Consider the following 15,833-nt stretch of genomic DNA (forward strand, 5'->3'; position numbering starts at 1 on the left):
CCAACCTTAGATTAGAGTTGAGTTTTGGTTGTACCAAATGATATTATCCACCGTTGATGGAATCAACGCTCACTATGCAATAAAATCAACTGTTGATTTGACGTGGATGCGAAATCTGACAGTTGTACACATGTCGAATTTGGCCCCTGGTGCTCGACGCAGTCCCAGCTCAGGTCATCTTGAAACTTAAGTCATTGTCAATAGAGGTGACAGCAACGTGCTATTGGGCATTAGCACGTCGAGCACTAGTACTTTAGATAGATAATTTTAAATTTAAACGACGTTTCTTATGACATTTGAAGTAAATAATTTTCATAAAAATTATAAACGACTTCACATCAGAATATTTTCCATAGGTACCGTAATGTCCCTATACTTTGCTCCAAATCTTTACATTAATGTTTACAATAAGTATATGAATTATTTATCAAAAAAAGGAGGCTAAGCACGGTCATTGGCTTTAGCAATGTCATTAATTTATTATCGTAAAACGGGGTGAGTAGGTTTCGCGGGGAGAGTTGGGTTATGAATGGGGAGAAAAGGTTTGAGAGGGGGGTGAGAAGGGATTTTAAGGCTAATGCTACAAAAATAATGTATTCCAATTTAAAATGGGGCTATAGTAATACACATAATAAAAAAAATCGATCCAACAATCTTTCAAAATCACCTTTGTATGAAAAACCCTCTCACCCCAAATACGAGGTACTACGGGGTGAGGTGGGTTTTCCTCTTTATCGTCAAAGTTATGAAATGGAACTACCCAAAATAAAATACAAACTAAAATACAAACGTCCGAACCACTTATTATATACACCATTCAGTTTTCACATGTAAAAATAAAATGTTATCGAGGTTTGAAAGTAAAATTTCACCCAACTCACCCCATTTTACGGTAATTATTTAAATTGAAAGTAGGAATACGTATTTTATTCTAGTATATGCGGAAAGAGAAGATTTGTATGGAAACCAATACATTCTACGACTCTTCTCTTTCCGCACAGACTCTATTTTAGTTACCTACATACTTATAAAAGTTTTGCAACTCCTCAGTAATAATCTGATTTCTCAATTGGTTAAAAACTCAGCCTCGCTATGCAGAGGCTGAGTTGCTGAGACTCTCTCTCTCTCTCCGCTCGCCTCTCTGGCTTTGAGCAACGCGCTCGCCTCTCTGGCTCTGAGCAACTACGCTCGTCACACTGGCTCTGAGCCGCTCCGCTCGCCTGTGACTCTGAGCATCTTCACTCGCCACACTTGATTTCGCTGCACATTTCATATGTCGTCGCTGACCCCTCCGCTCATGGGAGCCTGGGGTCTGCTTGACAACTAATTCCAAGGATTGACGTACGCACTAGATTTTACGAAAGCGTCTACCATCTGACCTTCCAACCCAAGAGATACATAAATACCAATATAAAATCATCGTGTGTAACAAATTGTATCCGTTATTTTAATAAAATTATAACCACCGAAAACAATTACCTACCTACTGTTCTGTAATATTGTAAAACACAATGGAATTGTCAAGGTTTAGAATAATTAATAGTTATAGACGTAATCATTTAACATATTCTGAACATTTTTCCGCCGCCGACCGATTTATTCGGTTCATAAATATACTGTTTTTGTATGTTGTTTTTTAGACATTTAATTACGTTTATACAGGTTGATAATGTTTTTTTATATGATTATTTAGAATTGCAAGACCTGTACGGTATCACAGGTCTTGAAATGATAGGTTTAGTTTTGACATTTTTGTCATGGGGAAATCCGGGACTCTTGCCCAGGTGGCAGATTTGAACCATTGCATTAAAAAAATAGGCACCAAATAGAAAAATATATTTTTAAAATAAATATCGTAAGGTGTGGAGTGGAGAGGAGAAGCATAGGGTTCAGTAGCATTTTATGTTCATTGAAAATAATCATATTCCGGTTGCGTTTTTAAGTAACCAACCAAAAAGTTATTTTTATACTTTGTCATTTTAAACCAAAAGTTTATGGGTGTAGACTCACGTCTCACCCTGTAATCCTAACGTTTACCGTTCCCTAACACTACAAAATTACGGCAAGTACCTATCAATTAATAAGGACGTACCTACATATCATTGAGCGAATTACCGGAATTACCTTATATTGAACCCCAAATCCCGAATTTATCAACATTAAACAAAAGTCCTACTTAAGGTGACAGTCCATTTCCAACGATAGCTGTACTGTTCATTTTACTATGGAAATTGACAATGACAGCGACGCGTTCAATACCGGTAGTGCAGCTGCGGTTAGAAATGTAATGTTACCATTAATGAGACTTCAGTTTGAATGCCGAAAACAAAGTAGGTAAAGTGGTGGTACTAGTGCTCGTGCTCAGAAAGCTGCCAGGCTAAAGTGGGACTGGGCAGGTCATGTCTGCCGAATGCCGAGTGAGCTGTGGGCCAAGATCGCCACAGAGTGGCAGCCCAAATCAAAACGAGGATTTGGCAGACCACGTCGGCGATGGCGAGACGAGTTAGACTCCTTTTTAAAGGAATGGCCAGAGACTGCACAGGATCGGGAAGAATGGAAAAAGTGGGGGGAGGCCTTTGCCCAGCAGTGGGACATTATAGGCTCCCAATAATAAACTAGTGCTCGATATGCTAATGCCCAATAGATGCACCTCTATTGACAATGACTTAAGTTTCAAGATGACATGTACTGGGACCGAGTCGAGTACGACAAGTACTACCCCCTTATAGCTATCATTATTAAAACAAAAAAAAACAACCTGTGTTTCCTATTATTCTATTTAATCGGCCTTGACATAGCTTTCTGTATATCCATATAAAACACCCGATTTTAATTAGATTGCGCATTTTCAATCGTTATTCGTGACAGTTACAAGTGCGGTGAATTTTGTACCATGGCTCCGACACCGCAGCAGATACCAGTGGATATCGAGGAGACAAAGCATGTGAATGGCGATGATCTGGATGGGAAACGCGTTGTCATCTCCGGGATATCGGGCACCTATCCGCGCTCGCTCCATATAAAGGAACTCTCTGACATTCTCTACAATAAGGTCAGAGAGGTTTTTTTTTTGTTATAACTTACCGATGATTTTGATAGGCCCCTGATGGGCTTGCAAGCCAAAAACGTGCCCCTGAGTTATATCAATTAGCTGCCAATCGAGAACAAAAAATATCTGCCTTTTCATACATTACGGCAAATTGTTTATACGACAACGATTTCACTCACTTGAATTTTTAGTCGCTATTGCTGTATTGCTGTTTTTTGTTGAATATCGATTACGGCATATCATAATATATGCCAACGTTTACTATAGAACAGCGGTTTTTTAGCGATTCCGGGGTTGGCTGCATAGTAAAAGTTGTTCAGTGCCCTAGGTACATGTCTAAGGAGTATACTCCTCAAAGTATGGTCAGACATAATAAAATAAACCTATATTTTAATTAAACTACTATTTTATTTATTTATTTAAACTTTATTGCACAAAGATATACAATTATGTACAAATGGCGGACTTAATGCCAAAAGGCACTAAGTAAGGTTTTTTCACTATATAATATATATTTATAATTTAGGTGGACCCAATAGCAGATGGCAAACCGCGCTGGGACTACGACCACCCCGAAGTTCCGAAGCACGTGGGCTTAATCCCTGGTCTGGATCTGTTTGATGGCCAGTTCTTCCGAGTGGCGTACCGTATGGGGATCAACATGGACCCCATGTCGCGGAAACTTCTCGAACAAGTCTACCAAGCCATATACGATGCAGGTATGTTAAATATATCATAATATTCAGGCATTTTTTTAGCCTACTTCCCACTTCCCACTTTTTTTGGTGTCCCCTCGTTTTCTCCACTCGACCCTGTCGTCGGCATTGTCCCACCATTTGGGGTAGAAATAGAATGCATCCAAGTCGTCCCGCCACCTCCTTTTCGGTCTGCCGAAACCCCGACCTGCACCGTCTATTGTGTTCCGTGTGTCCCACTCTGTAACCCTTTTGGCCCACCTTTCTGGGTGCATGCGGCAGACATGTCCAGCCCAGTCCCACTTAAGCTTAGCAGTCTTGACGCCCACATCTACAACTCTAGTTCTGGAGTGTAGTTCCATACATAATAAAAAAAATGTTGATATCTCGATGTTCAAAAATCGTTATATTATTTCGTTCATTAAAAACCGGTTAATAAATGAAACGCGAACTAAAAACATCGTTGTATTTCCTAACCGGTAAAAAAAGGGAACGGCACTTTATGGTTCGTGGGGAACGATATAACACCGGTTACTCTCATCTCTCGGAGACTCGGTTAAACTCGGTGTCATACGTGGAAGAGACAGCAATACTCGTTTTATCTTGCTTCGATATTTTCATTTAACCGGTAAATTTCGTTCTTCAAGAATGAAATCAGAACGTATTTGACTTAAACCGTTATCTAAAACAGTTCTTTAATCAGTAACCGCAAACGGAAACGAAATCCTTTCCGTTCCCAGGTCAATAAACGAAACCGGTTTGAAAACTAAAACGGTTTCCGAACCCTGCTTGGCTGATTCAGTAAGTTTATCTTCTTCCAACAATTCCAGGTGTAAACCCTGAGCATTTGTCCGGGAAGAAAGTTGGCGTTTACGTGGGAACTTGCTTGTCAGAAACTGAAAAAGTCATTTTTTACAGCGGCTTTCAAGGAAAAACGGGTTTAGGTATAGCAGGGTAAGTCTAAGTACATATTAATAATATTATGGTTTTCAAACATTTCACTTAGATTCATACTTAGGCATAGATTATGTATTAATTAATCGCATGCACTGTCAAATAAAACCGGTTGCCGTAGAGTAGCGTTTCTGATAAATCCGCTACTTGACGCTAGATACGAAAATAATAGTTTTGGTAACAAAACTGATATATGGATGCTTATTTATTTGTTCATATTTAGTTTAATTTTATAAATCATCATCATCAGTCGTTCCCTCAATGCTGAGGATCGTGACATCATGTCCTAATGTTGCTGACCAGTCTCTTCCATAGGCTTCTGTCACCCGCCATATGTACGGCTTCCTGCAGATGCAGATGCAGCGCAGCAGCGGTGTAGTAACTCCATCTAGCGGGTGTTCTGCCGCGAGTCCTCTGGCCCTGAACTTTGCCCGTCATAGTCGTCATTTCTAGGCTATCAGGAGAACGTCGTGAGAAGTGGCCAAAATATGCAAGGATGCGGTCTTGACATATGGTCGACAGCCGGCGGTTTATGCGTATTTTATAAATAAGTAACTTTATATTTATACGTTGGGTTGTTTTACTCAATAATACATTGCTACTCAGGTGCAACAAGTCAATGTTTGCCAATCGGGTATCTTACTGGCTCAACGCGAAGGGTCCATCATTGGCTATCGACGGCGGGTGCTGCAGCTCCGCAGTAGCGCTGGAACAAGCCTACCAGGCCCTCACTCGAGGCGACTGCGAGGCAGCTATAGTAGGGGGCTGTAACGTATGCCTCCATCCACAGACTTCTATCCATTTTGGCAGGTAAATATTAAATCATCGTCATATACAGTATGTAACTGAAAGAAATGCAATTACTCAAACCCGTTAATGTTTAGGTCATACTGAGCAACTTTTACTATGGGACCAACCCCTATGACACGGAAAAGAAAACAACGGGTTGCACTCTGGGAGTACCGACAGAAGTGAAAACTCAATTACTAGTCCAAAATGTCTGCAGCACTATGTATAATTGACCCATCCTCCTTTCTATTGAAAAACTTTAGTTCCGACATTGCTGGCCAGTGAGGTTAAATTTGTAGCGTTAATTGTTTAAAATTCGAATAGAATTGTAAAGTTACCTTGCAGACCTCGCATCTAAATATATTTGGTCATGATATTTTGACTTTTATTAACGAGTACTAGAGTTCACTTTTATTAGCGATTTCATCAAGATGTAGTTTTATTGAATTATATTTGAGTGATATAAAGTTAGAATGTAACTGTGAGATCCTCGTATTTCAGCCCGTACAAGATTAGAACATTGAGCTTTATATTGCTTAATATAAAAGTCCAGTTTTAAATAATTGACCTGATTATGATACGTTATGACTAAAGTTCTTTGGTGAATAACATGTCCGTTACACATGACGTCAGCGTTACGTTACGCGTTACGCTGAATCGAGTTTATCATTTTTTCCCCACATCAAAAAGTGCTCAGCGCCGCTAAAGAAGTTTTCACTTCAAAAAATGGAAGTTTAATATATTTTGCTGGTCTGATGTTTTTGGGAGAGTCAATTTTTTTTCGCCATTTCGGGGTTGGTCCCATAGTAAAAGTTGCTTCAATATTTATGACCTAAACATTAACGCGTTCGAGTAATTGCTTATCGTTCAGTTACATACTTTTAGAGACTCTTGTCGGTGGAGTAACCGCCATTCATACCGCTTCTTTGCTTTTGTTTTGAGCTCCTGATATGACACTACATTTATCTTCTCTCAAACCTGACTCATAAATGCAAATCTCGGCCTTCTATTGCCTCTTATGCCTTTATTTTTTTTTTCGTTTCATATCAGGAGGTACCCCAACATATTGCGTCTCCTGGTTATCGATCTGCTTTATTAGAAATATTTTCTCTCCTACTAAATGCATGACCAGAGTTCCTTTATTAAGTCTAATGTCCCACTGCTGGGTAAATGCCTTCCGTAATATCCTCCTTTCGACACTGTTGTTACCAAATTGCGGGCATCTTTCTCTTTCACTCCAATTAAATTGTTGTACTTTCTATCTTTCGAGTCTGTTGTTTGTACTTTCCCACCAATCCGGATTGAATCTGACCAAGTATCCCACCATCTTCATCAATGAATCATATTATCATTTATTTTTCAGGTCAATTTCTCTATGTTTCGATGGTAAAAATAAATCCTATGACAAATCAGCTGATGGCTGTGTGAGATCTGAAGGCATTAACGTGCTCTTCTTACAAAAAGCTAAAGATGCTTTAAGGTATGTAATCAGTATCTAACCTACTACCTAATGTGAAAGCATTAAGGTTACATTCGGATGTCGACTACAGCAGCGTTACTGTTGCTTCGTTATTATTGCATTGTTGACGTGGACCGTGTCAGTGTCAATTTGTTCTGTCAATTTGCCATCAACCATTAAACATTTAAAGTTAGACCAAGAAAAGTCTGCATCGATAACGATAACGTAATGCAAATGTTATTTATGCGTCATAATGTCATAGAAGTTTGACGTTTAAAATACCACTTGCACTGCGTGAGCTATCTAAATAGCTGCAGAATTTTCTTGGTCTTACTTTACATAATTTGGCAGTTACTTTCTAATAATGTCAATTCATCCACCCAGGTTATTCGTTTAAAGATGCAAGCAAATCTAGTCCTTATAGCAAGCGACAAAGTCACATTATATCAATGTGAGCTTGCTGTCACTTTTACTAAATTGATTATATATAAATAAGCAATATAGGTATGCAATTTACAATTTTAGAATTCTAGGATCCATTCCAGAAGCGGGCAGCTTAGGAGAGATGTTTTATATTTAATATTTAGTTTTAGTTGTTAGTTTTAGGTTTTGTGTTAGTATTATTTTAACATTGTTGTCTTCAATTTTAACGTGTCATTTTAGAATTTATGCTGACGTGGTTTATTCCAAAGTGAAATATATTGCTAATAAACATCCTGGAAGCTGGAAGCGAACAACGGAAGAAGTTACTGAATTCCTCAAAGAATTTTATGATGAAATCAAAGTATCACCAAAAGATGTTGAATATGTGGAAGGCTTTGGAGCAGGTACAATTTGGATATAATGTATATTATTATAACATTAATATGTGTGGGCGAGACAGCACTATACTGTGTATCTTTAGGTATTTAACACGTTCGCGGACGCGGATTGCATAGCATCCGTTTTTGTACTCCTCCTGGTGACGCGCCTGCTATTGCATCCGTTATTCTTTTTAAATTTCTTCGTTGAAATGCTTATCAATCCGCTTAACCACAGTATAATATTATTCATCAACTTTTCCTCTACCAGTCACCAGAGTCAAATAATGCGTACTGCCATATTACATAGTTCGAAGTTAAAAATTATCCTGTGACGTCTCCAAATTGGCCCCCCTTTCTGTGACGCGGATGCTATAGCATTCGTCTTTGTATGGCAGCTCCCTTAGTAGCCCGGCAGGTGCGTCTGGGAGTGGACACATGTAATTTGGGTCTATTTCGTGCGCGATAGCGATTTTGACGTATTTTTATAAAATCGTAATTAATGTTTTTCTTACAATTTCTTTAAGTTTTTCATTGTGTTTTAATAAACAAACGTGTTTACTTGCTGTTAATTATACTACAGTAAAGTTTTGATAAGGATTAATGTGAAAAAGTGAGGCATGAATGTGTATACCTATTATTGAAATAATTACGTTACTAGTCATAGTTTTGGTCATATAATTATTGTGAATTATAGCCTGTTGGCGCTCGATGATCACCTCCCACAAGGTAAGCACCTTATGACACGCATTTGTGGTATCATTCTGTGTATATTTCATGCCTTGTATTTGGTGCAGATGCATCCGAAAAAGAATATAAAGTTGGGTGAATCATCGCTTGGCAGGAAAAGTGGTGGACGCTTTACGTCCAGAACTTAACGCGGCGGTGCGTTACAGGGAACTGAAAAAGTGTAAATGCGGTACATATTGACACTTTTGAGAAGTAGTGTTGGCGTAAAATGCTGCGTATACCTTGGACAGCTAGAAGAACAAACCTCTCATTTTAAGACAGCTCAACATTGTAACTCGGCTCTCTACAACATGCTATGAGACCCATGACTGGGCCTTTAGATTAGAGCCGGTCTCCAACGCATAATTTGTAGGTAGTATCACATAATTTGAGGTCGAATGAACAGCGAACGTGCTTGGCATGGGGCATGTATGAGATGGACTCAATATTACAATGATAAGCAAACAGGAAACAAAACAGAAGAAGAAAATTGTTTGAAGAGGTCAGCAAATGAGTCTTTAGAGCAAAAATCGCGCCCTTAGGAAGTCAGAAGTCTCAGCCATCAAGTCCATCGAGCACGATGTATGAATGCTATAACATGCGATGTCATATAAAATCCCATCTTGACTACGTCATGTGACAGAAATGCTTATGCATCCGAATTGTATAGCATTTGTTGTCACATAGCGTATAAAAAATATACTTCATATTGACGCGGATTGCATAGCATTCGCCTTGCATAGCATTACGCGTCATATACAAACCTAAAAGATATATTTGTAGTGACAGGAATGCTATAACAGTCCCAATATTTCCATACAAAATTTAGGTGTCCAACTGGTGTGACTGAGCGTCCGCGAACGTGTTAATTAAAAGTCAACAAAATCTACCCTCAAATGTCTCCTTAAGCCAGTTGAGGGTAGATAAAAACATTACATCTGTGCCTCCAGTGTAAAAGGGTTAAACTCGAGTTTGTCCAAATTACAAATTTTGCCAGTACAAGGTTTATTACATGAAACTACATCTTTTGTGCTGACACCCACGGCCCTACGACTTCTAATTGCTGAGATATCGATTGTGCAAAAGGGTTTAAGTATGCCAAAAATCTTAACCATTATGTTCAAAACGATTTATTTTTATATAGGTAATCTCGTTTAAAAAATTGGTACTTAAGAATCGTGTTACGAACGATAGTTAAAGTAAAGTTTAATCATAATGAATAAACTACATTTCAAGAAACATTCGGTGTAAAGAAATCAAAATTCACTTAGATCTATTTGAACTACCGAGTCTAGTTCGTGAATGACGGTAAAATTTAAGTTTTTTTATTATTCACAAACATTTTTTAAGACGTCATGATGTGTAAAGGGGTATAAATAATTTACTTTGACCGTTTTTCACCATCTAGTTTCGCTAAATTGAGTTAATGATTATGGTTAATGTTCACTTAGATTCCTTTCCATATAATTTTTTTTAGTTGGTCAATGTTGTGCAAAACGGTGGATGTCAAATATCAAAATGAAAGTCCTGTAGAAGAAAAGACATCTAAAAGGCTGATTATGAAATAATTGTGCAGCAAAAAAAAAAATTAAGATGGGGAAGTAAGACAAACAAGTACAACTGCCCTGTTGTCAGTACAACACTACTACAATACAACAGTACAACATTACTCTGTTCAGTAACCATTGACAATTTCAACAGAGTAATTAAATATATTAAGTCACTCTTTAATTACATTTATATTATTCTCTTTGGTTTGTTTTTTGTTCAATCAATCTAAAAAAAATGCAATATTTAGTTCCCAAAATGGTTTCTTTACACATCACAAAAGTTCAAAAAGATTTTAGCAACACTAGACAAAGTGCAGTTTAACCTTTTCACACATTCATTATTTTTGTGAAAAGGGATATAAGTTGTTTTTGAAAGCCAATATTTCCGTTACTTTCACATACGTCAGGTTAATTTAAATGACAAGTTATAATTCATGACTTAAACTATCTAAACTAAAAACAAAAACCTAATTTTTTTAGAAACAATGCAGAGAAAACACGGTTTGAAACGTTTTTCGGCCATACTGAAAAATTAAATTTTTTGAGTTTAACCCTTTTACACTGGAGGCACAGACATGATCAATAAATAATATAGGTTCAAATCAGGTCGTTCAGTGACAGTGACAGATCCAGGCGATTTTATATTTGGTCAGTTAACCAATAAATGTTATAAAAGCAAGGCAAAAGCAAGTTCAACTATAACTTGTTATGATCAATAATGATAATAAAGTAGGACAAGGAAGGACAAGTCCAGTAAGTACCTAGACTTGGCTCATGAGATAACCGCTATGTGGGATGTTGATTCGACGATCATTGTCCCGATAGTCGTTTCAGTGAACGGTCTAATAGCGAAGAGTCTCGAACGACATCTTGAGAGACTCTCGCTAGGTGGTTGGATCAAGGGTCAGATGCAGAGGGCGGTGATCTTGGACACGGCGCGGATAGTCCGCCGGTTCCTCTCTCTGCGGCCCTGACCACCGGCAGCTTGGGCCCTGCCCCGCTGCTGGCGGCACCCTAGGTTAGGTTTTTTATAATGTGTTTATACTTATTTTTTGTTGGTTTTTATGTGTTTTTGTATTTTTCTTTTATATTCATGTTTTAAATGACCTAGCCTAAGAAGAAAAATAAATAAATAAATAAAATGATAATAATAAAATAACACAAACTATAGTTGGTCAAACCAATTTGTCAGTCAGTAAGAACTAGGAAAACTATACTCATCCTTTTTTTTGGGTGCTAGTAGACAAAGATAGTATGATTCTCTCTGTCTATGATTGAAATGAGATAGTTTTGACAAACTATATATTATCTACCAGCAGTTCCTTCTCTACCTTTTAAAATTGTTTACGTTTTAGGTGACGCTGAAGTTGACAAGACAGAGTTGGAAGCAATAGATAATGTGTTCTGCGAAGGTCGCAGTGACCCTCTCTACGTTGGCAGCGTCATGTCCAATATGGGCTACTTGGAGTCCGCTTCGGGTATTGCGGGGATAACAAAGGTTTGCGATATTTTAGTTTTTTTTTTATATATATGATACGGAAGGATAACACTGGTGTCCTAGCGGTATGAGCGTACGACTTTCAATCCGGAGGTCGCGGGTTCAAACCCCGTCTCGTACCAATGAGTTTAGCTGTTCAAGGCAGGAAGTGTCTGGAGAAACGCACAGCTGAGGACTGCTAACCATCTATGTGGTTAGTGCTCATCAGTCTTTGTTTTCCTCGCCTCGTTCAAAGAGACCAGACCACAGACCTCCAACAAGATGGGAGGATGATATTAAAAAGATTGCAGGCCCACTCTCTGGAGGAGAGAAGCAGCAAATCGGGATGCTTGGAGGAGATTTGGAGAGGCGTATGCCCAACAGTCTCATACCCTCGCACGTCGTACTCGCTGAGAAAGAAGAAGAAGAAAAATCTCTTTGTTTTACCGTTTTATTCATAAAACTTCACGGGCCTGATTAAGTTAAATTGTTTTATCCCTTTCTTACAAATACATTAGTCAAAATTACAGAAAAGACAAACGATTCATAGCCATTAGTCTTTTGCTTCATCAGATCTTTCATTCCAGGTGCTTCTGGGCTACCACACTGGTCAGCTGGCTGGAAACTTGCACTGCGAGCAGCCAAGAGACGACGTGGCTGCCCTGCGCGAGGGTCGCCTTCAGATCCTGCGCGACCACAAGCCAACGGCGAGGTCGTACATCGCAGTCAACGGTCTGTCGGTCACCGGTATCAACTCCCATGTACTTTTACATGGACATTACAAGCCGAAGGTATTCTATATTCCAACTTTTATATTAAAGGAAAAAATGGAAAAATTACGCTTCCGGCAGGACTATCCACTTTTTTCCATTTTTTCCTTTAATATAAAATTTGGAATATCGCTCGCAGACGTATGTATCTGCATGTTTAAAAAATTGTATTCTATATTTTTTATACTACCGGTGATAAATATTAGGAACTTTTGTTACTTCTTTGGTTTCGTTTTTACTCAACGTCCATGTCTTAAAGTTGATACGCACAATTTTTTTAGATTGAATTCAGTGCATTGGATACGTCTGGATTGAAGTAAATTTTTAAAAATCTAGCTGTATGTAATGCTGCCGCTGCCGGATAGCCACACCTCAAAATTTTTGAGATTTATATTTCATGTTTGGGCTTAGAATAGATTAAAAAATTACGACCTAATTAAAAAAATACTTTTTTTCTGATGCACAATTGTCAATAGTTTAGACACGAAACTTATGCATGATTTCTTGAAAAGTTTTTTTAAGATGTGGTCGTATTGCACACCATACTAAGTACCTACCTAGCCGACTACTATTTCCTTTTAGTGACCAAATTATTACAATAATTATATTTTTTTCTAGGACTTGACCAAATATGAGTGTAATATTCCGCGCCTGGTTCTAATATCCAACCGAACGGACGCCGCTGTTACAAAAGTGATAGAATCATTGAAATCAAAACCTATAGACGCTGAGGAATTAGCCTTGATTCAAAATATTCACTCTTCTAGAATAAATGGACATCTAGGCAGAGGATTTACTATTTTAGGTAAGCTTTTGTTTTTGTCGTTCTGAGTGGATCATAAATAGTCTGGCAAGATTACATTTGGCCCAGGGATAGACCGTTCGAATTAGCCTGTGTGTCGCTACGAGCAGCTTACCTATATATGGCAATAATACATGTGTGTATATGTATAAATACCCACGTCGTCATACTAATTGCATAGAAAAGTGGAGTTGGGGCACCGACTGTACCAACAGCCATTGGTTATTAGAGTGCAATTTTTTTTGTATTGATGTCCGGTCACCAGCAATAATGTTACCCTTCGAAGTTCGCTAAAATATGTGAGATGCTCTTATGGCTCTACAAAGACTTTTGAAATTTGCTACAATATATTTAAACAACTAGTGCTACGCCTGATTCAAATAGCATGCCTTATGATGATGAGTGAATTCTTCAAACAAGAAGTATTTTTTTTGTTGTTACAGATACAGATAAAGAATCAAAAACCACAAGTCTGTGTGAGAAGGCGACGTATTTCGACAGCGGCGACCGGCCTCTTTGGTTCGTGTACAGCGGCATGGGCTCACAGTGGGCCGGCATGGGCGCACAACTTATGCGCATACCCATCTTCGCGGCTGCTATTGAGAAGTACATATTTAATTTACCTTGCTACATATTTTTATACAGCGTTCAATTCTACTTTAACAATTTGTAATGGTTTTGGATTGGTTTTGATACGATCTTCAGGATTGTCTTGGTTATTGTTTTCAGTTCATGCAACAATCGTCGTAAGTGATCTTCAAGATCGTTTCAAAATAAGATTGAAATCGTAACAAACTATTAAATCACAGTCTGGCAGCTAGATTCTGTCTGGCTCAGGATTTTTCTAACCCAAGACCAATTACAGAAACGATGCAATTTAGACAATGTCTTATAGAAAAGAATGAAATGAATAAAAAATCCATTTCTAATCTTAGATATTGTGCAAGAATTACAAAAGCAATATGAGATTTTAGAGGTGCAGTAAGCAGATCAAATTTCAAAGCGCATCGAGTTTCAATTATGTAGGAGTACCTATTATGGCTCACTAGTGCTGCAGCAAGCCTACAATGACTTCATATTGCAGTATGAAAACTAGACCATATGGAAATGTATACAGGTCGCGAGCCGAGCAAATATCTCATACCGCATCACATCATTTTAAGGCCAAGCAGTACTTCTACTCCCTTACGCGTAGTTTTTGATGCTAGTGCAAAAACGTCTACAAAACGTCTCTCTCAACGACACCCAGTTGACGGGACCAAACCTATACCGTGATATAGGTGCAATTATAACAATAGTACTTACAATAAATTTTGTGGAAGTATCCACAATCAATTTAAAAATTCTTATTCTCTTTTTGTTACAGATGTCGGCGAGTATTAGAACCTAAAGGCATCGATATTCTCCATATTATAACTTCGGATGACAAAACTATCTTCGATAATATTTTACATTCATTTGTGGGCATCGCTGCTGTGCAAATTGGTCTAACCGATATACTCCTTGCATTAGGCTTAGTACCAGACAAGATTATAGGTAAGTCATATAGTCAACGGAGCACTTAGAGTAAATCGTCAATTACTGGCCACTGACTAATAACTGGCCACCTTTATCACTTTCTCAGGGCACAGCGTCGGCGAACTAGGGTGCGCGTATGCTGACGGCTGTCTGACGGCCGAGGAGATGATTTTATCAGCGTACAGTCGCGGTCTCGTGTCTGTACAAACTCCTTTCATACGCGGCTCCATGGCCGCTGTCGGCATGGGATTCGAAGAGGTTTGTGTTTCTAATATATTGGCCATAGCAGCATAGCAACATTCATCATTCTGAGCAACATTTACTAAGGTGGTGGTAGTATTGCTCGAATGCTAATGCCCGATAGATGACACCCTGCTGTTACCTCTATTGACAATGACTTAAGTTTCCCGCAGGACCGCATGGAGCACCCATTTCATAAGACAAACATCGTAACAAAAAAAATTGGCTATTCCATAAATTTTGACCAATCAGTTGTCAAGTAGTGTATTGCGTGTTTTAAGTAAAATAAACTATGTTTCTCTTACCCCATATAACCTCACCATGTTCTTGTTAGCAGCTAACAAAATCATTATTACGAAATGTTAAACAGGTATCAAAGATGTGCCCGCCGGAGATCGAGGTGGCCTGCCACAATTCACCCGGATCCAGTACTGTCTCCGGCCCAGCTGACGTTATGACGCAGTTTGTTGCCGACTTAACAGCCAAGAGCATTTTCGCGAAGGAGGTCGCGTGCTCGAACATCGCTTATCATTCACGATACATTGCCGAAGCAGGTGACTAGCGAAATATTTTAAAACAGATTCACCAGGGGCCAAAATCCAGCTACGTTTATGTCAAATTACAGATGGCGCTAATATCAATATCGCCGACATATATGATGTGACAAAAAACTGTCTGGATTTATTACGACATGTTACAAAAATATTCATAAAGCTCTTTGCTTAATTCAGTGACATGCGACAATGTGAGTGATATTTAGCTAATATTAGATATTTTTTTCAGGACCTGGACTCCTTAAGTACTTGAAGGAGGTTATTAAAACACCAAAACTCCGAAGTGAGCGTTGGGTATCGACTTCAGTACCACAGGATAGGTGGGAAGAAGAACTAGCCAAATATTCTTCAGCTGAGTATCACACTAATAATCTGCTGGTAAATACCTAGTTACTTTAACAATAGATTAAGTAAACTGAAATACTTGGGTCATTCATCGTAAGAGTG

General features: G+C 38.5%; 1 protein-coding gene across 1 annotated transcript in view; it reads left to right on the forward strand.

Annotated features, from left to right (window-relative positions):
- Positions 1-2,864: 2,864 nt before the first annotated feature.
- The window catches only part of LOC134673578 (fatty acid synthase-like), a 29,037-nt gene continuing 16,068 nt past the window's right edge, over positions 2,865-15,833 (forward strand). The window contains exons 1-14 of the mRNA XM_063531576.1: positions 2,865-3,052; positions 3,576-3,768; positions 4,575-4,698; positions 5,305-5,508; positions 6,851-6,967; positions 7,610-7,773; positions 11,381-11,523; positions 12,090-12,293; positions 12,891-13,077; positions 13,518-13,680; positions 14,441-14,610; positions 14,699-14,850; positions 15,203-15,386; positions 15,616-15,764. Coding sequence (XP_063387646.1) covers positions 2,894-3,052; positions 3,576-3,768; positions 4,575-4,698; positions 5,305-5,508; positions 6,851-6,967; positions 7,610-7,773; positions 11,381-11,523; positions 12,090-12,293; positions 12,891-13,077; positions 13,518-13,680; positions 14,441-14,610; positions 14,699-14,850; positions 15,203-15,386; positions 15,616-15,764 — 2,313 coding nt within the window. The 5' untranslated portion in view covers positions 2,865-2,893. The remainder of the gene's footprint in view (positions 3,053-3,575; positions 3,769-4,574; positions 4,699-5,304; positions 5,509-6,850; positions 6,968-7,609; positions 7,774-11,380; positions 11,524-12,089; positions 12,294-12,890; positions 13,078-13,517; positions 13,681-14,440; positions 14,611-14,698; positions 14,851-15,202; positions 15,387-15,615; positions 15,765-15,833) is intronic.

The sequence above is a fragment of the Cydia fagiglandana genome, chromosome 18 (genome assembly GCF_963556715.1).
Source record: "Cydia fagiglandana chromosome 18, ilCydFagi1.1, whole genome shotgun sequence".
Taxonomy (NCBI): Eukaryota; Metazoa; Arthropoda; class Insecta; order Lepidoptera; family Tortricidae; genus Cydia; species Cydia fagiglandana.